Source organism: Miniopterus natalensis, chromosome 13 (genome assembly GCF_054644295.1).
Source record: "Miniopterus natalensis isolate mMinNat1 chromosome 13, mMinNat1.hap1, whole genome shotgun sequence".
In the NCBI taxonomy this organism is placed as follows: Eukaryota; Metazoa; Chordata; class Mammalia; order Chiroptera; family Miniopteridae; genus Miniopterus; species Miniopterus natalensis.
The window spans coordinates 51,032,147-51,058,512 of record NC_142093.1 but is presented as its reverse complement, the minus strand read 5'-3'; the positions used below and the strand labels follow the sequence as shown (position 1 = coordinate 51,058,512).

Genomic DNA, 26,366 nt, shown 5'->3' with positions numbered 1-26,366 from the left:
ATGGGCCGCGTCGCAGCCCTGACAGCAATCGCAGCCGGGCCTCCAGGACGAGAGAGAAGAAAGGATTCTGAACACCCAAATCCCTCGTCACAAAGCCCACGGAGGTGCCTTTTATGCCTCTGCCATCTGTCATTGTAAACCTCACAACAGCCCCTGAACCTCGCGGTGTGGACAGTTGTGCGGGGTCACCGGGAGCGGTTCAGGCCCCTGACAGCGGAACAATGCACACTCAGGTGAAGACGGGGAGAAAATCCTGCCAAACAAACTCAAGGGGTCAGCGGCTCAGAGAGCAAGAGCCACTTAAACCCTCTAATTGGAAATAATTCCGAGGTTTTCAGACATGACGTAGTGACAATAAGGTCCAAACACCGGATTAGTGACCTCCAAAAGACAGAGCCCTTTTGTCCCATCTTTGTAAGAGCAGGATTTCAGCCCGTGTTTTCACATTCCCATCAACTACCCTGCGTGAATCTGCATTTAAAGTTTACAATTTAATAGCAGCCGGGGTTAGCTTCTGAGTTCTGCGTTCCAGGTCAAGGAGCAGGACGTATGGGAGGGGACAGGGGAGGGTCAAGAAAGCACAGAAAGGAGCCAGCCAGCGTTTTCACCCCGGTCCATCCCAGAGGCGGCTGACAAACGCACACCTTACGCTGGCGGAGAAGCCGCACGTATTCTCAGGGGTTGGAGGTTTGGTTGCTGCTTTCTTAAGCCAGTCTTGTCAAGCCATATGTGCCAAGCACCTTAGTCCTAGATGCCGGTTTTCTTCGTTTGTTGTCGTTTTAATATGCTGTAGGATTTCACTGAGCTTTACAAGAAACAAAAGAAAACAAAAGTTTCTGAAAAATGAGTCTGGACCTGCTTTGGTTTGGGAAGTATGAACATTTTGCAAAGCTCAATATTGAAACAAGACCATTTTTAAAAAGGCACCTTGCTGCTCCTAGAAGCCCGTGCAGAATCTACCGTCAACTTTGATTCAGTAAAGTGAATCACTCCCAGCATCACGCCCAGCTGGCAGAACAGGGGAGCCAGTGGGTACAGGGGGCGGGGTCCCCAAGACACAGACAAGCCACCGCCACTCCCTGTGAAATGCTGAACTTGAACACTCGCCAAGCTACAGAGTGGAGGAGCCAGACTTGAACCCAAATCCGTCTCTCTGTCTGTCTCCAAAGCTCCCAGTTTCTGCGGTGCAGACCTGTGTGGAGATTCGGCCCAAGAGGAAGGCGCCCAGGGGCCCCCAGCCTTCCAGCTCCCACACCAAGATCCATGACCTTGAGTGAAGTACACACCAATGTTCTCCAAAGAGCTGTGAGCAACCTGGGGATAGCAAGCGTGTCCACACCACTCAGGGAAGCCTGAGTGATAGGCGCCCAGCCTCTCACTGCAGCTGGGTTAGTGAGGGGTCTTCACACAGGAATGCAAACAGCTGTGCAGGTGGCAAGCTCATGTGCACACACAAATGGAAAGCTTGCTTTCCTGGTTAAAAAAAAAAAAAAGTGTGAAACAAGCTGCAAAATCACAAATAAACGCAGGAAGAGGAAGATGGGGTTTGAGGCCAGGCAGGTCGTGTGAACTGGACTGAGGTGACTTGAGTCCTTGTGGTCAGAGGAAAGCTTCTCAAGGATTCCAGATGCTGCCCCCTCTCCGCCCTCTTCGGGAGACAGACTTACCAGGGTACCCTGGGTCAGGAACCCGGGCACCACCCTCAGCCACGAGCTGAGCTCACGCACAGCTTTGCCTGGGTTGCTGTTGGGTACCAGGTGCCTGCTGAGCACGCACCCTCAATGAGTAAGACCTCGGTGCCCCCATCCACCCTCCTGCCTGCAGAGTCCCCAAAACCAGAGTCCACAAGTGGGAAACTGAGTCAGCTTTCACCTTTGACCAAGCCCCTAGCCATGGGGGCTTCCAGGGTCAACAGCAGCTAAAATTCCTCCACCTTGTCGCCGGTCCGGTTGGTCTTCCTCCGCCTGCTTCCTGCAGGTGCGCTCCTGCCCCAGCAGCCCCGATGTCTCCCTGTCACAGTGTCCTGATAAATAGATTGTCTGTGTTTTCTTTCTGCATTCTTTTTCATGGCCTGGACTATGTGCCAGCGACCCAGCTGTGCACGTCAAGTAAAATGTATTGGGGTCGGCGGATTCTCACATGGCACCAAAGTGCACAGCACGCAAAGCAAAGGCCACCCAACCACAACCTGCACACTCTAGAAAGCTCCGTTCAGAGCAGTGTAACTGCTGCAAAAGCCTCCCGCACCAGGCAAACATCGAGGCAAATGGCATCGTTTCGGGTCATCACTCCATTCTCTTTCTCTCGCTTTTATTTTTTTTTTTTTTTTTAGATTTTTCAAATATAGTTATGCAAAACACTTCTGTTTTTAAACCCTGTATGCCAACACAACATTTTACAAAGCCCAGCAGATAAAATCAGCTCAGGTTGAGTATATCCTGAACAACGAAGCTATAACTGATTCAGCTCGGCAATTTGACCTTTAACTGCCGTGTAGAAGTGAAGACGCGTGTTTAGAGAAATGGTGAATTTCTTTTTATGTTCTACGCAAAGGTCCCAACCCTCATCAAGCATGTGAACGCTTGTTAAAGAAGCAAATGCTTAAAAACTGCAGGAAAATCTGAAGGCAGGCTTCCTGCCTGACATGCAGAGAGAAGGGGGGTCCCTGTACTGAAACGGGGGGAGTGCAGAAAGGTGCGTGGAAACAGTCTCTTCCTGCCACCGTGATATTTTAAAGAAAGAACATTTGCATTTTGTTCCATAACTAAATAAAATAAGCTCAGGCCATAGGGAAAGTACATGTTTACAGCCCAGCCTGGAGCCAGCCTGTGACATCTGACATTCTGCTCTGGCTGAAACGTCTTTCTTCGGCCTGCTGGTAAGGATGCCCTCACAGCCGAGGACAGATGTGGCTGCAAAGCCCTGTGAAACAAATGCCGTGCAGCAGACCGCCACCACAGGCTCGCACACCTGCAGGTGACATCACCGGCTCTATCTCACCCCAGAAATCTATTAACATGCAGAAACAGGTGTCATCAAACCAAAACCCACTCTTAGAAAGCGTTTACCTCATCCGCCTGGGAGTGCAAATGACAGACGAGATGCTGAACTTCCATTCACCTTCCTTGTCCGACTCAAGCTCCCCACACACCTGGCCCCTCGCACCCCAAGGACTCCACATGCAGCCAGAACAGAAGCTGTGCAGAAAGCCTGCTCCCTGGAGATTGCATTTTCCTTTGTTTTAGGGAATTTGGTCTTTTTAGCACAAGCAGTTGTTAACACCACGTCGGTCTTCACTAATTTCTTGACCCTGAAACAGCTTTTCTCTTTGCATCTGCGACTGGGCAGATAGAAGGTACTCAGTATATGCACAGAGCACATTGCTTAAAATGATGTATCTGGATTCATTTAAAAATACTTCAGCAGGAGATAAAGGGCAGGATACAGATGAACTAAAATTGTCAAAATTTGATAACTATAGAAACTGGGAGATGAGTCATTGGAAATCTACAATGCTCGTCCCCCTTGTGTTTTGAAATTTCCCATAGGTATATTTTTTAATATGTAGCAATATTTCCAGTTGTTGGTCCAACTCATCTTCCCTTCCTCTTTAGTAACAGCATCCCAGCTTTGTTCATGGAATTCGCCTTCCTCCATGGACCCATGTGCTTCACTGAGCTAATCACGGTCACCCCGATTCTCCCTGCTAGTGACAGCCTGAGCAGAGGGCAGGGGGTCCATCTGGCAGGAGAGGAGATGGGAAGTCTCTTGAAAGGTTTCTGGAAAAAAAGTTTCTATGATGCTACAAAGTGGCATATAGGAAGAGCTGAGTCTTCCTCTTCTGAAAAATGTTGTATCTGCATGTGACAGCAAGAACCTCAGCAGCCATTTTGTGACCACGAGGGAATCAGCCAAAAACAAAACCAATAAGCCGAGTGTTACAGAGAGGAAAGATCAAAGCAAACCTGGTGCCCAGCAGGGTGTGGCTCAGCGGTTGAGCGTCAACCTGGGATCCAGCCGATCGGGGTTCGATTCCCGGTCAGGGCACATGCCCGGGTTGCGGGCTCAATCAGTGACTCTCTCATCATTGATGTTTCTATCTCTCTCTCTCCCTCTCCTTTCCTCTCTCTGAGATCAATAAAGATATATTTTTTTTAAAAAAAGCAAACCTCATCCTAGAAGATGTCACTGAGCTACCAAGAAAGGCCTCACTTCAGGAATCATTCCGTTACTGTTTAAAACAGTTGAGCCCGGCCGGGCGTCGCTCAGAGGTTGAGCATCGACCTAGGATCCAGGTGATCGGGGTTCGATTCCTGGTCAGGGCACATGCCCAGATTGTAGGCTCGATCAATGACTCTCTCATCATTGATGTGTCTGTCTCTCTTTCTCCCTCTCCTTTCCTCTCTCTGAAATCAATAAAGATATATTTTTTAAAATAAATAAATAAATAAATAAATAAATAAACAAATAAATAAATAAAACAGTTGAGCCAGAGTTTCATGTTACCCATAGCTAAAGGCATCCTACCTGATACAAAATAACTGTTCAATGAACGAAAGAAAGAACAGATGAAGAGAAAAGAAAGTGGAAGACCGACACGTACAGAGAGAATTATCCGACAGTCTTAGTCAAGTCACCATTGATGTCATTTCAAGCAAGGGTTGATATTTACATTATCCATTCCCTTAGCACACAAGGCCTTCTCTCTTTTACTGTGCAGCACGTAGTGTGTATTTTACTTCTTTGGAAGCCAATCAGACCCTTCCTTGAATCTTCTCTTGTCAAGTTGATCTTTGTAGCATTTTCTCCAATGGTCTGAATGAGGGCTCCCATAGAAAATGCATGATCTTTATAAAGTGGCTGTGTGGCCTTGGACAAGTTCCTCAACCTCCTTGAGCATTCGTGCCCAAACTGTAAGACAGTAATGTCCACTGTGGGGGCCGAGAGAGCTGAACGGGGAAGCATGCAGAGTGTCATCTAAAGCATAGCTCACAGCCGTTTCATCCACATCAAGACTGGTTTTAAGGTCAGGAGTGACTGTTGGCAACTGGCAGAATCACTGTTTTTTCTTCTACCCTGCTTTCGGGTATACAAAAAAAGGTAGCAAGTATGAAAGAAACAACAGAATTTCCTTTTTATGAGCAGTTTTATCTCCCACACCTAACATTTCTTTTTTTTTTCCCTACCTACTTCCATCACAGAGGACATGTGATTAAAAAGAAGATGCCAAGAGGTTTCTTTTTAAACAAAACAGGCCCCTTGGGATCAGTCAGCTGTCTCAGCTGGAAGAGAGCGCCTTAGAACACAGGTTGGAAACTCCTTCCCCCGGCTCTAACTCCAGCCCATCGGGTGTGAGGCATCCGAGGGAAGGACAGCGGAGAGGAGCAGTGGTCTCCAAACCCTCGACCCCACACCAGCAAGGTGGGGCGACTGCCTCGCTCTTTCTCAAGGGGAGGACATGGAAACTCATGAAGTCCTGTTCTCTCCTGGATCACCTGCCTCTGGGGTTGAGTATGCGCTTTCCAGACCTCAGCCACGTGGACGGCCCTCAACGGTTTCTGTCACACCCTCACACCACCTGAAGTCTCCTTAACACTCTTCCATAAACCTACTCTGTTTTTACTGAAGTAAATTTATTTTCTAAGAAAGTCTTCCATCAGCATTGCCTGCCCTTCCAGCCCAAACGTCATTTAATCACTCTCTCCCACAGGCTGTAGTCCCTGCTGATGACCCCAAACAAGCATCCCCGCCCAGAGCTGGGGCTGGATCCTGGCTGTGAGCCACATTAGACCACCCCAGGACTCCCAGTGATGTTGTTGACACACTCCAGGAAATGCACTTTCTGTTGGGAGTCCAAGACCTGAGTTCGAATCCCCATGTCCACCTGGTATAAAGCCACATGTCCTGCCGCCTTCCTGAGCCTCTGCCTGGATGATCACAGAGACATGCAGAAGGTCATCTGGAAATTGTAACCACAGTGCCAATTCTGTCTTCTACCACATCTGCCTGCCAGTCTCCTCTCCCCCCTCCAGAAGTTGCCTCCAGCCGACCCAATGGGCTACACCACACACACACATGCACGCACACGCACACTCATGCCTCAGTACACTCTCTTAATCACCTGCATCGTGCAGTGTTCCCACCAGTCACCAGAGGCAGACGTGTATTTAACCTCTATCGCATCACGGCAGACAATAGGAATGAACAATGGACTTACATTCTATTGGAATTTATTTAATGTCCCAAATTTTATTTCTTTTTCATTTTAAGATTTAAAGAGGGAAGAGAGGAGAGAAGGAGAGTGAAATAGGACAGTCCAGGTAAAATAATCAATTATCTTCCAATTACCTGTCACACCCTGTGGGTGATCAACAGGGCAGAACCCTCCCTCCTGTGTGTCCCCAATGCAAGCCAAACCAGGGGTGGAGGTGAGCTGGCTCCCAAGGGCAATGGGGAGCCTGACCGTGGATGCACAGCTCCAAATCACTGCACAGACCACCATAAATGGGTTCTGGGTGCCCTACCATTTAGGAGAGGCTACCATTCTCTTCCCCACATTTGTACAATTAATTGAAAGTGATTTAGTTTCTATGTTTAGACAGACAGGTGAAGAAACAAAATGAAACAAAAAGGGTTTCAGGGAATACTGGAGCTTCTGTCCACACAAAAGCCCACACAGCACCTGACAGCCCTGACGATGGAAAGAGGGATCCGCACTGGTGACCCTGGTGTCCAGGGCAGTGTTTCTCCACTATTCACACTTGGGCGGACGGATGCGCCGCGGGGGGCGCCCTGTGCCTGCAGGATGATGAGCAGCACCTCTGGCCTCCACCCCCTGGATGTCAGTAGCACCCTCCCCTGAGCTGGGCAACCAATTTAGAACCCCTGGTCTAGGAGAGGTGCAGATAAACAAACACCATATGCGCCACCTCTTTCAAGAAGCCAACACGACACACATGTGGATGGGTGAGCATGTGTTCTGGGAGGAGGAATGCTGCGGGCATGTGCGGGGCCCACACCTGAGGAGTGGTGTGGCTCTTCTGTGCCTCTGAGCAGCCCCTCACTATGGGTGCTGCAGAGATGGACACTGTCATATAACAGAATGAGCCACTGTGACAAGCAGGCGTATCCACCTTACAAAAGACCAGGCAGGGGAAAGCTACACATTTACTTCTCTCCAGGGCACTGAGCTCTACCAACCTCAGCAGGAAGCAAAATCTAGGTGATAGACACCTCAGGGAAAAGAAACAGAGCACTTGGGACGAGTCCCTCCGCACTGGGCCACAGCAACGGCACACTGCACCCTTTCGGGACAGCCTCAGGCCCCCACAGGCTCAGTCCTCCAAGTAGTTCAGAGTCTATAGGATGTTCCTGGTGTGTAGGTGACTTGCACAACACAAGAGGCCAAATGCGATTCATACAGCAAAAATTACCTACGAGTGCCCTAGCTGATTTGGCTCAGTGATCAGGGCGTTGGCAGCAGGCTGAGGGTCCTGGGTTCGATTTTGGCCAAGGATATGTACCTTGGTTGTAGGCTCCATCCCCGGCCCCGGTTGGGGCATGTGATGGCGGCAACCAATTGGTGTGTCTGTCTCACATCAATGTTTCTCTCTCTCTCTCTCTCTCCCCCCCCCCCACTCTCTACAAAAAGCAATGGGAAAAATATCCTCAGGTGAGGATTAACCCAAAAAAATTTTTAATTGCCTATAAGCCAGGGAGGAAGGAAGGAAATCTAGAACCTTCTGTGGCTAGCTTCACAGAGCTTCAGGATTAACAATTCCCAACCGAATTGTACATTAAAACTTGAGAACAACTTCAGGAAGAAGGAGTCCAGAACCGTAAGCCAAGCTTGAAGGAAAAAACATAGAAATGAGCCTCTGAACAAGCTTTGCCCCCCAATCAGCCTGACCAGAGAACCCCCTCCCCACCCCACCCCACCCTCTCCCGCTTCATGGAAACACAAACTGGGCTTGGTAAACTCTCCTCCCATAAAATGTGTGCTCGCTGTCCCATCATCAGCCGGGGCAGGTGACGTGGTAACAGTCCAGGGGATATATAAAGGACCCTGCACTCCACCCCGCCCCCCCCCGGTCGGCTGTGCCTGCATAACACTGGCTTGGATAGTGGCCTTCGAGCTGCCCCCACCCCCCGGTCCTGGCAGAATGGCAGCTCCACTCTGCACAACGAGGAAGGTACCGGCATTCCTCCTCCAGGCTCATTTCTCTGTCTGCCCTTAGGCCCAGGATGGCCCTTTCACTGGGTGCCTGGTGCCTGCCCTTAGCCCCAGGATGGCCCTTTCACTGGGCGCCTGGTGCCTGCCCTTAGCCCCAGGATGGCCCTTTCACTGGGTGCCTGGTGCCTGCCCTTAGCCCCAGGATGGCCCTTTCACTGGGTGCCTGGTGCCTGCCCTTAGCCCCAGGATGGCCCTTTCACTGGGTGCCTGGTGCCTGCCTTTAGCCCCAGGATGGCCCTTTCACTGGGTGCCTGGTGCCCTGCCCCCTGCCTGCCACTCAGTGGCAAACAACTGAAGGAAAGAGGGACAACTGCCACATTTGCCTCGACGGCCAGGGGCGAACATGGAGCTGCATTCTCACTACTTGGTCACTGGTGAGGTCTGTAAACAGCTGCACCCACTCCGTGGGTCTCTGAGCAATGAGTTTTCCAGATGGATGGCATGAGGGCCTTCTGGGACGATACCTCAGGCACCTGTACCTGGGACCTCACTCCACAGAGGGAGCAAGCCAAGTCAACATGTCATCCCAGCCTCTACGGGCTCAGTGGACCACAGACTGTAGAGAGGCCCTGGCAGCCCCTGGCAGCCCTCAGAGGGTTCCCCGCCCTGGCAGCAGCCTTGTGGTGAAGAAAAGGTCAAAACCAATTGCCTCTGGCTGAACCGCCTCCGCCAAGAGGGCCTCACTCGAGCACCTTTCCATCTGAAAAGTCCACGGTTGACAAAAGGCCTGACTGCACCTGTGAGCTGGTCCACATGAAAGCCCAGAAAGCCCAGTGAGTCAAAGCGCGTGCAGTCACACCTAACAGCTCACTTCGCTGGAAATGCCAAAGCGAGCAAAACAAGACGTCCATGCCCCGCGCCAGGAGGACCAAAGACAACATAATTCCCTATGCAGAACCCGAGACCTCACCCAAAGGCACGCGCACACAGGGTGTTCAGCGCGGCCTCAGACAAGCTGGCCTCAGCTGACGGGGCAGCCCAGGCTCCCCCGCCTCCGTTCTTTAATTCAAGTTCATCGAGCGAAGCTCACCGGTTTGGGGTGTTCCAGTTTCATGAGTTTTGTTTGACAGACATATACAGTGGTTCCCCCTTATCCACGGGGGACACATTCCAAGACCCCCCAGTAGATGCCTGAGGCCACAGATCGTGCCTAACCCTATAGGTACTGTTTCTCCTACACATACATACCTGTGATAGTTTATAAATCAGGCGCAGTAAGAGATGAACAACCATAACTAATAACATAGAACAAGTGTAACAATATGCTGTAATAAAAGTCATGTGAATGTGGTCTCTGTTTCAGGGGGTCCCTTGCTGAAGTCCTCCAGAGGTTCAGTGCTTTCTGGGAAACACGCTGCGGTCACTGGGAGCACGTGCTGCTCATGTCTCCCACCCACAAATGTAGTGCCCTTGCCACCCTAAGCACTTGCCACTCACTCACTGTGGCCATAACCTTTGCAGTTTCAGGTGCGAAAATCTAGCACGAATTTTTTTTTTCTTTCTTCATAATTTCACAGACACAAGATTCGTTCTTGCTGTAGACCTTAGCAACCTGAGCATCCGATGTTTTTTCTTTCCTTATAAAATAAGAATTTTCATCTTTTCACTTATAAAAAGCACTTCACGACTTCTCTTTGGCATATCCAAGTCACCAGCATCGCTACTCTTGCGCTCTGGGGCCACTATTAAGTGAAATAAGGGAGACTGGAACACAGGCACTGCGATAGCAGGACAGGAGATCTGATATGGAGATGGTTGCTCAGTGACGGACGGTGGGAGCATACACAGCTATAGCCGGAGACGCTGGACAAAGGGGATGAGTCACGCCCCAGGCAGGACAGAGCAGGGCCGTGCAAGATTTCATCACACGACTTAAACGGCATGCAATTCAAAACTTATGAATTATTTCTTTCTGGCATTTTCCATTTAATGTTTTCAGACCACAGCTGACCACAGATAACTGAAAGCGTGGAAAGCAAAATCGTGGAAAAGGGGGGACCACTGTACAGTAATGTAACCACCACAAACAAGATTTAGAATATGTCTATCACCCCCCAAAAGTCACTCATGACACTTTCTAGTAACCCCTCCCCCTGCTCCTGTCAACAGCTGATGTTTCCTTCCCTACAGTTCCCCTTGTCCGGAATGTCACACCGAGGGAACCACACGGCGCGCGCACTCCAGCCCGGCCTCCACGCGGCCTAGCGCCTTTGCACTGCTGAGTCATATTTCACTGTGCGGACTGGCCAGTTCACCCACCTCCAGGTGAAGGAGGGCATCTGGGCTTGTGTTCAGTGTGGGGCTATTACAAATACAGCCACCATGGTCATTTGAACATGAGTCTTAGTGTGGAAGACGTTTTCCTGTCTCGGTGTCCGTCCTACCCAGGAGTGGAGACACTGGGTCACACGGTTAGGTACTGTTTAAGCCCCAAAAAAACTACCACGGTGTTTTCCAGAGTGGCCACTCCAACTGGCCTTGCCACCAGCAATGCATGAGAGTTGTAGTTACTCCATACCCTCACCAGCACCTTCACATTGTCAGGGTTTGGGAGTTCTGGGTTTTGTTGTTGTTTAAGGATTTGTTTTTTAATGTGTGGTTTTTTTAAGCCATTCTGATACATGTGTAATGGCATCTCATCGTGGTCTTACTTCGTTATTTCCTTAATGACCTGCCTCTTCGTTAGGAAAATGTCAGTTCAAGAATTTTTTTGCCCATTTATTAAATTGGAGTTTTTCTGTAAAAGGGTTGTAAGAGCTTTATATACATTCTAGATACGAGGCTTTTATCAGATACATGTTTTGAAACTCTTTTCTCCAGGTTTGTGGCTTGTCATTTAGTTCCTCAGCGGTGGTTTTCAAAGAGCAGATGTTTTTAATGTTGATAAACTCCATTTTACCAACCTTTTTGTTCACAGCGTATGCTTTTCGTATCCAAAGCAATCTCTGCCTGACCCAAGGTCACAAAAATTTCCTGCTGTTTTCTTCTGTAAAGTTTTTGGTCTTACCTTCTACTTTAGGCCCATGGCCCATTTCGGTTCATTGCTGTACATGTTATAAGGTATGGTTAAGAGCTTGGGATGTTTTTTGTTTTAATGGTTGTCCATTTGTTCTAATACTATGTATTAAAAAGATTATCTTTTTTCCATGGAATTGCCTTGGCATTTCTGTTGAAAATCAGTTGGTCATTTATGTGTGGGTCTACTTCTAGATTCTGTTCTGTTCCACTGACATATATATCTGTCTTGGCACCAACGGCACACTGTCTTGATTGTGGTTTTACAGCAAGTCTTGAAACAGGACAGTGTAAGTCTTTCAACATGTTCTTCAAAATTTCAAACTTATATTTACATATAAATGTTTAATTAGCTTATCATTACACAACATTTAAATTTATGTTTCTCTATTTTAATGCGGGTTGTGCTGAATCTCTAGAACAATTTGAATTGAGTGCTTTATCTTTATGAAGGTAAAGAAGTGGTCATTTTTCAGAGATATTATAAAAGAAAGACTAATCAGTTCCTCCCGGACCTACCCCCACACAGAATGGCTTCGCCAAATGGCCTTGGCTTTGAGGGCTCGGTTATGGAGTCCACATGTTCTGATGCAGAGAGGCACATGCGGGTGGGGGACAGGAATGCAATCTGCCTCTCTAATCTGCTGCCTAAGACAGAAGGGAAAAGACACAGAGTTGAGGTCTCACCTAAAAAGCAGCCCTGAGACCTAACAACAGAAAGGAGCATGGTCTCTTGACAAATATTTGAAAAGGAGGTGACATCGAGGAGCCATTGGACAGTGAGTAGGAATTCACTAATGCACAAGAGAGAGGGGAAGTTAATTTCTCAAAGAAAATAGCAAGAGCAAGGGATGAGGGAGGCAGGAAGCTCAGGGCTGCTCAGTGGGAGGAGACAGAGGTTGGGATGAGGTCTGGGGTCCCATGCTAAGAATTGGAATTCCGTTCTCGGGACATGGAAGCCCACGGAAGCTTCTGAGGGGGTGGGGCATGACCAGATCTGTGTTTGAGGAAAATCCCCTTGGTGGTAAGCAGAAGGTTCCTTGCAGACCGTCCTACGGATGTGGCAACAGACACGATGAACAGGTCTGACTGGGGAAATAGCCAAGAGCCTGGACCAGAAAGTCCCTAAAAGACAGGGCTACCAACATGATACCAGAAGCGAGATTAAAAGGGGGATAGAGAGGCACAGCCATGTGCTCCTTACTCCCCTGGACCCAGGAAGCATCTACAACTCACCCAGCATATTCACAGCCCCAGGCTGAGCTCTGTCATGATCACTGACAACACAACCTTGGCCCTCAAGAATGTCCCTAGCCTTGGCCCATGTGGCTCAGTTGGTTGGGCATCGTCCCATGCACCAAAAGGTTGCCAGTGGGGTGTGCAGGAGGCAGCTGATCAGTGATCGATGTTTTGCTTTCACATTGATATTTCTCTCTCTTTTTCCTTTTCTCTCTCTCTAAAAATCAATAAGATCTTTAAAAAAAAAAAAAAGAATGTCACTAGGTAAGGGAATATAACTCAGATACCCCACGAATATTCATATTCTGCTCTCTGGGGGCAAATTTTGAGTTAAGGTCATCTAAAACATGCAACCTTCTGAAAGATGGCTTTGCTTTTAAGATTACACCATTGGGGTTGAATAAAATTCTTGGCAACCCCATGTATAAATCTGGCCGGAGCCTCACTGTGAAGTCTGAGAGAGAGGCAGATGGAACAGTGAGCGGAGAACCCCAGTGACAGAAACAACTATTCTCTGGAAGGGGAAAAAAGGGCAGAAAGGCATCTTTGTTTATTTTTACAAAATTTGGAGAACACAGTCTCCCTCAGCTGTCTCCACAAGATCAAACCAGCTGCAAATGGGAGGCGAGAGGTGTTTGCCAACACTCAAAATCAAAGTCCAATAGACCCGATGGCCTGTTTCTTGTCTTTTCCTCCCCTGGGATGTCAAGATGACAATTTCTTGTGTGCACTGAAGCCGCCTGTCCATTCAATAAGCGTTGCAGTTCATCTGTGGACTTCCAACTCCACTTCTAATCTAAATCAGGACCTGAAAGCCCAGGACGCGCTCACTTCCCGGCCGGCCTCTGAGCTCACTCATAGCAAGGAAGGCAGTCTGGGGGCTGCTCGGTCTCGGATCCACATTTTGGTGTAAAGGGCTTTCCCACCGGTCCCGCTCAGGGACAGTCAACCCTGTCCGCCTCTGACCATATGCAGGCTCCCTGCCTCTCTCTTCCCCTTGCCAGCCCTGGGGGACTCCAAAGCCTTTCAGGGGGTTGGTACCTGTAAGTCCAATAATAGGTTTAGGGCACAGGCCTGAACAGGGTACCATATCTGTCCTCTCTTAGGTTCTTTAAAACCTACAGAAAGAAGTCAATTGTGAGAGAGAGACATCTTTAGGCTCGTCTAAAGTCAAGCCTCTGTGGACGTCCACTGAACTAGAGCGGAGCCACGCGGAAAATCTGCTTCCATTTCTCATTTATTAAAGAGAAACAAACAACAAAAAGGTAAAAACACAACAAAATCATTCTGCTGGGGCCAGCTCGCCGCTCTCACACCCTGCTTTCATGAGCTTTTCTTGGAAATGCGGGCATAAGTGCCACATGTAAAAGGCCCACGCTGTGGGTTCCCGAGGCCTCCCCATCCTGTCAGAGGCTGAGGGTTAAAGGGGACATCACCACTTCCAGGCCCGGTTCATCCCAGCATGGGGTTCATCTCAGCCCGGGGTTCCCACCAGGAGGCAGCAGGCTTCTTCAGGCTGCTGCACCGCAACAGGCAGGAAGATCATCTGAACCCTCAATCTTGCAGAGAAAGAAAAAACAAAACACCCACGCAGTGGGGAACAATTTCCCCACTGTGTGGGCGGTGGGGCCCCGAGAGCTGTTATCTGCAAAGGGCACTTCTGGGGGTTACCCAGCTGTCACCACCGTGTGGATTCCACCCGAAAACCTCAAGCCAAACAGTGGGGAATGAACAAGAGACAATTTTCCACTCTGCGAAAATGACTTGACTTTACAAAAATAAATGAAAACTCCACGATAATAAACGAAATGTCTGCGGGACCTGTTGTCAAATGCCCAGGTGGTCACGGCAGACGCTTGCCGTGGCAGATGCTTCCCTGTTTGGAACGTCTACACCATCCGAACAGGACGACATAATCCTCTACTTCCTGACCCCTCAGGGCCTACCCCACATGATGTTCACACACACACACACACACACACACACACACACTCACGCACTCTTACACCACACAGACTGGTCTAGCGGGAGTCAAAGGCTGACCCACCATAACTGGGGACAGGAGTGGGAGATGTCGGATGTGCATGGGTTAGTGGGCAGGGGCATGTTCTTATCCATGAACATGTTCACTGTAACAAGGGAGATCTGACAGCTGAAGCACCAAGGCACATGCATGGGAACAGAACCAGGCCCCCCTTGGAGCCTTGAGCCCCTCATGCCACACAAGGACCCATCTTGCTCCCAGCAGCTCTGCCCCATGTGTCTGCAGCAGCCTGACCACTAAAGTTAAAGGATTTTAGTGACCTCTTTCCCTCCTCCTCACATCCATGTCCTCTGTGTCCCCAGTTCATTCCTCTTCATAAGCGAACCATCCTCCCAATGTTGCCATCTTGGAACCACGTTTGCCTACTCCGACCCTTCACCCGCCCTCACCTACTACAGGAGTCCGCTGGCTTTTCTCCACCATCTCTCTTGGCCCCGGCCCTCCTGTTAGAATTTCAGAAACAGAGCTGGTGATTAGAACCTAAAGACCCAAACTTTGTTTGTAAAGGGACCCCCATCCACACCAAGAGGACCCAGGAAGCCCTCAATTCCATCATGTGGGTTCTGGGTCAAAGTGGCAAGGGACGTGGAAACCATTTCTCAGTAGCAACCATGAGCCTTTGGAGTGACCTGGAACTATAAAGACATTTAAAAAGTAACGGCAATTTCTCAAAACCTAAATAGAGAATCACATACGATCCAGCAATTCCACTTGTGGATAAATACCCAAAAGAACTGAAAGCAGGAAATGAAAGAGATACTTGCAAACCCATGTTCACAGCAGCACTACTCACAACAGCCAAAAGGTGGAAGCAATTCAAGTGTCCACTGACTGACGAATGGGAAAAACAAAATGTGTGTGTGCACACGATGGGGTATTATGCACTCTTGAAAAGGGAGGAAAATCTGACACAGGCTACAACATGGATGAACCCTGAGGACATTCCACTAAGTGGAATAAGCCAGTCACAAAAATAAAAATACCGTATGATTCAACTTATATGAGGGCCCTAGAGTTGTCAAACTCTTAAAGACAGAAACCAGAAAGCAGGTTCCCAGAGGGTGGAGAAAGGGAAAATGGAGAGGTAGTGTTCAACGGGGACAGAGCTCCAGTCTGGAAAGGTGAGAAAGTTCTGAAGATGAATGGTGGTGATGATTGTACAACAATGTGAATGTCTAGCCTGTGGGTTTTGCATCCATGGAGTCAACCAACCTTGCATCAAAAAGACTCAGAAAGAAAATAATCCCAGGAAGTTCCAAAAAACAAAACTTGAATTTGTCACATGCCAAGCACTGTGCTGAATCCACGCACATGAAGTGATGTGCAGGCCTACATGCAAATATAGGTTACATGCAATTTTATATTTATGCCATTTTATATAAGGGACTTGGTATCCTGGGTGGGGGAGGGGCCCTGGACCCAATCCCCTGTGGATACTGAGGGACGGCTGTGCTTAATACCACTGAACTAACTGTACACTTTTTAACCTTTTTTAAGGGTTAAAATGGTAAGTTTTATATTAGGTACATTTTACACCCCCCCCCCAAAAAAAAGTGGTCAACAAAAGGATGGCAGTTTCAATTAATCTAAATAAGCTAGTAGGACTTTTAAAGAGGGAGCACAACCAGAAACCCTTACCCTTCACCTTTCTCCTCCTCGAGGAGAACAGAGGTGAGTGACAGGGCCAGAAGCAGGAGGGGCACAAGAGCCACCAGCAGGCACCACCGTGCCATGAGGGCCCTTGAGAGGAAGACCGATCCTCCCGTGCCCACTGACCCCAGAAGCAGGACAAAGACAGCAAGTGAGGGGCAGGTGGTGGGGCCTGGCCTGCAAATGGCTCTTGGTGACAAGTTAGTAAGTATCATTAATTCCTGCACACTAGGAGTTTACCAAAAGACGGTTTCTTACCCTCCACACAATTTACAGATGCTGCTGTGCTTCCTGGAACTTTAAGTAAGAATTCCTTATATCTCAGAAGTAATTTTTGGAAAACACAACCTCTAATAATGCCTTCATTATTTCGGGATGCTGATACAAGACAGGTCAAGTGCTCCTCGGGAGCGTTCCCACCTTGGCTCGCGTAAATGAGATGTGTGAATTGGACAGATACTTTGTTAGAGGTCCGGCCAAGCCCAAAAGGCCTGCCCTTTATCTGTGAGTTATGGCGATCGCTTCCTAATCATCTTTCCTGCTCCTCGAGTCCTCCGGCTCCTGTGCTGGGGACACACAGATGCTGTGGGCTGCCTCTTGTGAATACTGGCCTCCATGTGCCACCATTCACGCAGGGTCCCCAGTCCCCAAGGCAGGTGGCTTGCCAGGGAATCTGAGTAGATGTCCCCTCATCTTCCTCCTCTGCAATCTCATTACTCTCCTTTCTAACTTACTTCGATTTTTGTTTGTTTTTGCTACATTTATGTAAATATCCATGACTCCCTCTGCTCTGTACTTAACACCCCAGAGCCAGGACAGAGGACAGGACAGCAAACACCCCTGGAAACACAGCACAGGGTGGCCCGTTTGCCAGGTCATGTCCTGTGGGAGCATAGGTGGCCTGGCCTGCCTTGGCCTGGGTGGGAGAGCCTGGACCCCGAAGAGATTTGCTCCTGTACCACAGACAGCTGCTGAACTTCTCCTTGACCCCATCCAGCTCTGTGCAGGGCTTTTGCTCCAAGGGGTGGGATCGAAGTTTGTGGTGGAGACTGACCTGCTAAGGCTACAGAACATAGAGTGAGGCAGCCCAGCTCAGTCCCATCCCTCCACACCCTCCCACACTCAGTCTCTCCTCCAAACTAATGTCAAACAGTAGTTTAAAGACTGTGTTCTCAAGGACCTATAGGATCAGCCTGCCAGGGCATCTGCCTGAGCCGCTGGGCCTGCCTCCCACTCCCGCACTTTAGTGGGACAAGGGTGGTTCCTCTAAAAAGCCTCCTTCGATTGGTTTGCTTTCTCCTGTAAGACTGTCAGTGTCCTGAAGTCTTCATCACACGTTTTTATTGTGCATCCCAACTCGAAAGTGCCTTGAAGAAAACAGTGTCTTCAATCTCTTTTCACAAGTGCTCCAAATAAATACTCCCACACTCAGTTGGCCTCTGCAACAGATGGCATTTTCCACAAATGGCCACATGAAGATCTCTCACCTCTCATGTTCTTATTACAATGTGACTAACACTCCTTCCACTAAGAGGTGAGGTCTCTGTTCCCTCCTCTGAATGCAAATGGAGGGGTTCTGTGACTGCTCCAACCAATACAGTAGGTGGAAGGAATGCTATGGGACTTCCCAGGCTGATCACAGAAAGAAGACAGCTTCCAGCTGGCTCTCTCTTTCCAAGACACTCAGTCAGAGAAAGCCAACCACCATGCTGTGAGGAAGCTTAACTAGCCCATGTGGAGAGGAACAAAGATCCCCAGCCACGAGCCAGCATCGCCCACCAGATACACAGTGAATGAGCCTTCAGATGACTTTCCCTCCAGCCTTGAGTCTTCCAGGACAGGCCCCACACTCTGTGAAGCAGACACCAGCCATCCTTTTTTTTTTTTAAATACTAGCTTTATGGAGACATAATTCATATACCATAAAATTCACTCTTTTAAAGTACACAGTTCAGTGGTCTTTAAAACACTAACAGAGTTGTACAGCTATCACTACCATCTGATTCCAGGACATCCCACCATCCCCAATAGAAACCCTACACCCATCAGCAGCCACCTCCAGGCCCTGGCAACCACCAATTCACTCTCTGCCTCCCTGGACCTGCCCACTCTGGACACTTCACACAAACAGAATCATACACTATGTGGACCCCTGTGACCAACCTCCCTTGCCCATCATGACCCCAAGTTTCTTCCATGTTGCAGTATGCACCAGCACCCCAGTCCTCTCCATGGCCAAGCAATACTCCATTGTATGGACAAACTGACGGACACTTGCGTCATTTCCACTTTTTGGCTATTATGAATAATGCTATTATGAACACTCATGCACAAGATTTTGCCTAGACATACGTTTTCATTTCTCTTGGGTATATACTTAAGAGTGGAATTGTAGGTCATAGGGTAACTCAGTGTTTAATCATTTGAGGAACAGCCAGACTGTTTTCGAAGAGTCTGCACAATTTGACATTCCCACCAGCCCTGTATGAGGGTTCCAGCCTCTACATCCCCTCCAACACTTGACATTTTTACTGACCAATCAGAGAAACTCCACAACCACCATTCAGGATGCATGGTTCCAACCAATCAAGACAGTGCTATGTGAACCAATCAAATTGCATAAATTTGAATCCTTCATTTGCATAAAAATGGACCAATCCGGGTGAGCACATTCTCTATATAAGCAGCCTCCCCTTTGTCTCAGGGGAGCACACTTTCTGCTTCCTCCAGTTTGCAGTGTCCACCTGAGTGAAGTCTCTCCCTTGACGGCACTCCAGACTGGGGACTCCTGTTGGCACTGGATTGGTGGTAGCAAACTTTTGTTGTCACCGCTGACCCACAGAATGCTCCAGCATGATAAACGGTAGTTCAGTGATACTAGGCGGCCGTAGAAATGGGGGTAGATTCCATAAATGTGGCCACAGGAGGAAGAAAGGTCTAACCTGTCTAATCCTAGACCCTTCTTTCCCTTCACCACAGAGGGGCTCCTGCAGGACTGTGGCTCGGGGTCCACCTTTCTACTGGACTCATAAACACATTTCTTCAGTGAGGCTGGGCTGCTCTGGGGAAGGAGCCCAAAGGAAAGTCATTTACAACCCAAGCGCTCCTTTCCATCACACCCCTTGCCCCCACCCCTGGGTAGGCATATCCTAAGTGCCACCCAGGCAATAGTAAGAGGACATTCTCCCTTCCCAAAGGAAGAACGTGCTTAGCTCAGAGAAGACTCTCCACCAACCCAGTGGGGTGTTGGTGACAATACAGAATGGTGCCAGGCACCCACCAGGCTGAGGGTGAGGAGAACAGATCTTCTCACAAACACAAGCCTGGGCCATGGTCAAGAACAAGGACAAAGGCACCGTCCGGCCAGTACCACCCGCAGGTCTGTCCTGCTCCACTCTCTTACCCGATCCCTAATGCAAAAGACGGATGGTTGGGCAAAAGTCTTGAGTGTGACAAAGTACTTTTTAGAAAGCTTTCTTCCCAAGCTCCACACGGACTGAGTGTCTGCATACGTTAGAACTCTCCTCGGGCCACAGCAAGGTAACCCTCAACCCCACAGGGAAGAGCAAATTTTGTTCCCCAAATGAACAAGAGCAAGAGCTGAGCTCTCCTGGGAAGAGGCACCTGTAGGTCTTCTGCAGAAACAGGCAGCTGCTTTTCCTGACATGCAGGACGCATACATGAGGAAGGTTCCACCAAAGGAAAAGAAAGGAAATGATAACAATTTCAATCTCTGTCTCCCCCCTACACTCTCTCTTACACACACACACACACACACACACACACACACACCACATCCAGTGTCCAGCCAGCATTCGAGTCCAAGGTCAACCGTCCACACCAGGCTTCCTCATTGCAGAGCAGCTATGCATCCTGTCAGCTGCAGGGTTTGGCTGTGTTCACAGGGAATGGCGTGCACCTTGCCGTGTGCAGGCACACTTATGACTCCAAGGGATCACAAGCTTCTCTGGAGCAGCTGAACTCCAAGGGGGCCCAGAAATGCCCACCACAAACGCTTTTCTTCACTCATATCCAGGGTTCCAATCCACTCCTGCCCTCTCCTACTCTAACCTGTGCAGCTCACAGCAGCTGACAAAGGTTTCAATGATGGCCCACTTTACTGCTCAAATCCCGCTTAAATGCGAGCCTTGCATACAAGTGGCTATAAGCATTTTTAGAAGGCAAACTCGCTGTGAAAGCAGATAAGCATGGTTCGTTTGTGGAGAGCTATGCCCAGGAAGGGGAGGTGAAGCCTGTCCCTGGTGGGTGGCACTCTGGGGGGTTGTGAGCACAGTGGATTTAAGGACAGGAGGAACCTAGCTTATGGCCCCTCCATTGGGGCTGGATTTTACTTGAATTAATTCAACACCTTAATACCTTTAGATGTGTGCAAAGGAGAAAGATTGACACTAGTACAAAAACAAACATTTTTCATACATATGATGTAATTGAGACAAAGGCAGAAATCGTAACTCGAGATAAAAATAGAGGCCCTTGCCCAGCCGGAATGGCTCAGCAGTTGAGCGTGAACCTATGATCCAGGAGATCGAGGTTCAATTCCCTGTTGGGGCACATGCCCGGGTTGCGGGCTCTATCCCCAGTAGAGGGCATGCAGGAGACAGCCAATCAATCATTCTCATCATTGATGTTTCTATCTCTCTCTCCCTCGCCCTTTCTCTCTCTGAAATCAATAAAAATATATTTTTTAAAAATAGGGGCCCTTGCCCAGCCGGGCGTGGCTCAGCGGTTGAGCGTCAACCTAGGATCCAGGCGATCGGGGTTCGATTCCCGGTCAGGGCACATGCCCAGTTGCAGGCTTGATCAATGACTCATCATTGATGTTTCTATCTCTCTCTCTCCCCTCCTTTCCTCTCTCTGAAATCAATAAAGATATATTGAAAAAAATATATAGATAGGGGCCCTTTACCCATCCTCAAATGGACTTAAGACAGGAAAGAAGGAGTCTGCATGGAGGGGGCCAGGGCTTCCCTGGCTCCCTGTCTGGCCTCACCTCTCATGTAGGACACCCCCAATTTCGGTTCTCATTCTTGGACAGAGAACATTACTTACTCCTGCCCTAGAACATATTTTTTATTTTAAAAGCAACATGCTACTACCACCAGTTTACACAAAAACCTTATTCCTCCAAATAGCTATTTGCCAAACAACTGGAACAATTTCATCTAACTGCTGTGACACTGACATCATGGGGGAGCGGCCACCAACAGGAAGCTCAAAAGCCTGTAGACTCGAGCAAACCAAGACTACTGTAAACCAGCAAGCATATTCCTTTAAAAAAAAAAAAGTAAACTTTACCTGTGGCTGTAGCGAATGGCTATCGTCAACCCAAGCTGCAAATAAGAGAGAAATACATATTAAATAATATCAAGAATATGCTGAAGTCAGCAGAAAATTAACTTAGTTTGGTCAATAGTTTTTAAATGTTTCCTATTATGCCCCACTGCAAATACTTCATAAATAACACATTTCAGGAACAGATCTTTAGTTTCAACTTAGCTTTTAGGGGACAACCATATTCTGAAAGGGACTTTAAGAGGCCTACAATGTTTCACTGTGGAGTAAATAGGAGGCGTCTCTCCTCAGGAAAGATTTCCCAAGCAGGGCTCCTTGTTTTTCCCTTTTTTTCTTTTTAAAATGTTTTTCATTGAGGTATAACTGACAAATAAAACTGTACTTATTCAAGGTGTACAAGATGGTGATTGGATAAGCGCATGCACTGTGAAATGATTACCACACGTTACCACGGGTTCATTAACACCTCCATCCTTTCACATAATTATCTCTGTTTGGTGAGAACACTTCAGACCTGCTCTCAGCAACTCTCCAGTACATGACACAGCTTGCTGGCTATAGTCACCACGCAGTACATTAGATCCCCGGTGCTCATGCATCTTAAAACTGGAAGTTTGTACCTTCGACCAACTCCCCCCCATTTCCCACTCCAGCCCCCAGCAACCACCACTGTACTGTTTCTATGAGCAAAACGGGGCTCTCTCGACCCTGGAGACAAAGCGCTACAGATGGGACGGCCCCGTGCGCTGCTCCTGAGGTTTGCCTTAGGAGAGGACGACCGTCCTCTGTCCCCACCGTCCCAGGGGGCTGACCACCTGCGTCAGAGCCTCCCTGAGGGGTCACACTGACTCCGTAAGCTTGACACCAACAGGCCATAGCTCTAAGGACAGCAAGGCAGCAAACATGGGATCCACATGTGACACCAAGAGGAAGTGGGCAGGATCACTGGGCACAGCACCAGGGCGGGGCCGAGGCAACCCTGTGATTCCCTCTCTACTCTGCAGGTGTTGTGAAAACCTCTCAAGTATAACCGGGGGCCAGTCACGAGGCCCAGGCTCATTCACACAAAGTCAGTCATGGACCACGGAAGAGTCAGGCCAACCATGTCAACTGCAAACTGCATGGGTGTCAGCAGGTTATTTTAGCTCTCAGAGCCTCAGTGTTCGCAACTGTAAAATGGGCAAAAGAGTTCCTTTTCTCAGAGATGAATGTAAAGATTGAGCAATTTTCCTACATTTGTGCTTACGTGTGTGTGTGTGTGTGCGCAAACTGCCTCACAGAAAGAAATATAAATATAGGCAATACCCCATTTATGAAAATGTCACATTCCAAAATCTAATTTTTAAGTTAGCTTTTGGAACTTTGAATGTATTTCACCATGTAAAACACATTCACGAGCCATGACAACAACTACATGAGTCTCATTCTCCTGCTCGTGCTTGAAAGATGGAGTCACTAGTTTAGGGAACTCATGCAGTTAAAACCCTAAGCATTACAATATCATTTCAGGCGAAAAATCTACCTAAGTTACCCATTAACATCCCCAAATACATCATTGCTGATTCCCTTAATGTGACCCCCATGGGGGTGGGTGACTTCTGTGGCGTTATCCTGGGTCTTGCATGATGACAGGAGGGTCCCCAGGTGGTGGGAGGTGGGAGGGGTGGGGAAGAGAGTTAGAAGTAAAATCATCGCTGAGATAAGAAAGCCCAATGCCTCTGTCCAGTGTGACATATGCAGAATCCCCCAGCTACTGTGTGAACTGCTGGGCTCCAGAATAATCCGCAGCTGTCACCTCTGCATACACCCCAAGTACAGAACTGACACGATGGGCCATCAGCAGTCTGGGCGGACAGGCTCAGCTTTACAAAACACGCATCTCAAAGTGAAGCATGAAATATATGTCCAGCTGACACTGTACCACACTCGCCTGAATTTATGCGATGATCTATCTCAACCAAGCCAGGAGGGTATTTTCTCTGCGACTTAAGCAAACAGCACAGGAAGTTGCCTCAGGGACAATCAGAAATTCAAAGAACAAGAAGGAAACTATTTTGGGAATGAAATAAAAACAGAATCTGCAGCCAAAGGTCAGGAGGAGCAATTTACAGATCTCACGTGCTGGGTAATTTTTACGTTTTCTGGGGTTAAAAAGTTCTGGCTTACAGTTAGACTAATTGTAAGATAATTTTTACGACTGAATATTTTGATAAGCTTTGGAGGGCTGTTTAATTGGTGGCTTTTCCACAGCTGAAAGACAAGCCATTGCTGGAGCAGGGGAGGAAACGGACAGAATTGGGAAAACGCAGGACAAGCTGTTAAATGGCCGCTGTGCTGGTTAAATGGGACTTGCAGATAAACCCCTCACAGAGGTGAATTTCAATTCAGCATTTTTATTAGTCTTTTCCTGGCTTCTGAATGAAATATGTTTTACTGTCATTTTTAAAGGACACCTCTGTGAAGGAAGAAAGTGTGAATCTTGGAATCACACAGGCCGCCCAGCATGTGCACAGGTCTGGTGACGCCAGGCCAGAAACTAGACGACCAGAGCCCGTGCAAAGGCACCAGGGCCACATGGGAACCAGCAGAGGGGGTGGATGGGAAGGCAGCATTCACAGTCATCTAGCAAACAAGGCTAAAACCCCGCTTGGAATGCACTGGGTCCAATTAGGCACCCCTGAGAAGGTGCTGGAACAGTCTGGAGAAGTCCCTGTGAGCCTTGCCACGAAACCCAGGTTGGAACAGGCAAAGGAAGCCAGTTATGCTGCAGAAAGAGCTTCTCACACCTGCTCCTCACTCCTGCATATTATGTGACCCTAGAGGAGGCAGGGGTCATAGAAACTTCTGAGGTTTCAGTACCAAAGCACAGACCAGGTAAACGCAGCTGCATTATCTGCTGAGAGACAGGAGGAGACCCTTCCTCAGTCTGAGGAACCTCCGTCAACCAGTCAGGCCCTGCTAAGAAGCATTAGCAGCTCAGAAACGCTTTAAGCAAGTCTCACCGCTGCCTGTATGCGCACATACACACACGTGCATGTGTACACACATACACCTTACACACACACACACACACATACACACAATGTGGGTTCTTCCATACTCACACTATCCATGCACACATACATTGCCCACTCATCTGTGCATAAACATATGCACACACATCTACAACTGCACTCACGTGCATGTGTGTACATATTGATAAGCATGTGTTTATGTGTGCACATACATGTACGTGCATACACAATTCTCACATGCACACATATGTGTGCACCGGCACATACACTTACATACAGGCATTCATACCCCATGTGCACAAACACTTTCGAATTCAGAGAGACCCAGAGAGCCCCTGAGACAAAGGGAGGCCTCAGACAATTGACCCTTTTGTTGCTGGTCTCAGCAGGGACCCAGAGGAGAGGAAGGAGGGGGGCTGGGGGTTGGCCCCTTGACCCTGGCCCAGCAGGGCTGAGGCCCAGGGACAGGGAGGTCAGCGGGAGTTCTGAGCTGCCCCCCTGGGAAACTCCCCCCGAGGACATACTGTAAGTACTGCCAGAAAGCACTTAACAAAGCCCCATTTGGAATACTTCTTAGATTTTCACAATTTGTTAAAAACAAAATTAAATCACACTTTAATGGCAAGGAAAGAGTAATTTAACATTTTTCAAAATCTCCACCAGCTACAAAAACCTTTTTCCTGCTGCTTCAGCCTAAAAATGCTCCCTTTTTGGAACAGCTGACTGAGGCAGCTGTTTTGTATCAAGTCCGAGCGTTTTCTATATGACCCAGGGAGCTCAGACAACAGGCAGGCCTTCCTGCATTAGAGGGTAATCTGAGAATAATTTGCCATAAAACACCCAGAAGTGCCCCAGCTGTGGCCGGATACGCCCTATAAAGTACCACGTAGACCGCATGGATCTCATAAAACAATCTTAATAATTTTAGAAAATGCATTTCTAAAGCACACTTTTAAAATGTTTTAAAGGAAAGGAACAGTTGACACCGTCTCAGAAGGCAGCAGGGAACTTCCCTCTGGTGTCCATGGATTGTCAGTGTCTCTCCCCCAATGCCCACTTGACCGAGGGCGTATCTGTCACTGCGAATCCATTTCTTACGGGCCTACCGTGCTTCGTGCTTAGTAGGCACTCTCACACACAGGCTGCCAGGGCAGGGGAGGGGCAAGAGTCCAGGAAGTGTCGGCCCAGCGTCACCCAGCTGGTGAGTGCTCTGAGTGCGAGTTCAGAATGTTCCAGACCAGGGGTGGCATGCTGGAAGGGGCACTTTTCACAGGGTCATTCACCAACCAGCCACAGCCCTGACACTGCCACTCCTCACCCCTCAAGAAAAGCTGGAAACCAAGGGTTTTGTTATAAAAACTCCCACCTTTTAAACTGATGTGAATATTTTCCAAATACTGTGTGAGCCAAACAAAACATGTCAGTGGAGTCTGGCCAGCGCGCCGCTGGTCTGCAGCCCGTCTGTGCACCTGCCGAAGCTGCTGTGCCTCTGCTCGGCTTCTCTAAGCCTCAGATCTGAATTAGTGAGTTTGTGACAAACCGGGAAAAAGCCTTTGTATTACTTCTGAGAGTCCCTTACTTTTCCTATACTAATGTGGGCCTTTTTCTTTATTTACTTCGTTTTAATTTCAAGATTCCAAAGATTTATAACATCGCGAAATTAAAAGAAAAGCTTATTTTCCTCCTGTTTTGTTTGTTTGTTTTTGGTGGGGTTTTTTTTTTACTATTCCTTCCCTGTTCTATGGGAGATGTGGGAAAGGAGCAGGAAGGGGTGAAGAGGCATGGTGCAGGCAGAATCGCACATACAGAAGCCAGGTGAGGTGGCACCAAGGGTGGGGCAGGAGAAAGTGATTCACCC

The 26,366-nt window shown here is 48.5% G+C and overlaps 1 protein-coding gene across 1 annotated transcript in view; it reads right to left on the bottom strand.

The window, feature by feature from the left end:
- The window catches only part of ACOXL (acyl-CoA oxidase like), a 269,791-nt gene that overhangs the window by 173,163 nt on the left and 70,262 nt on the right, over positions 1-26,366 (bottom strand). Inside the window, exon 10 of the mRNA XM_087823871.1 lies at positions 21,498-21,532. Within this exon, the coding sequence (XP_087679997.1) occupies positions 21,498-21,532 (35 nt within the window). The remainder of the gene's footprint in view (positions 1-21,497; positions 21,533-26,366) is intronic.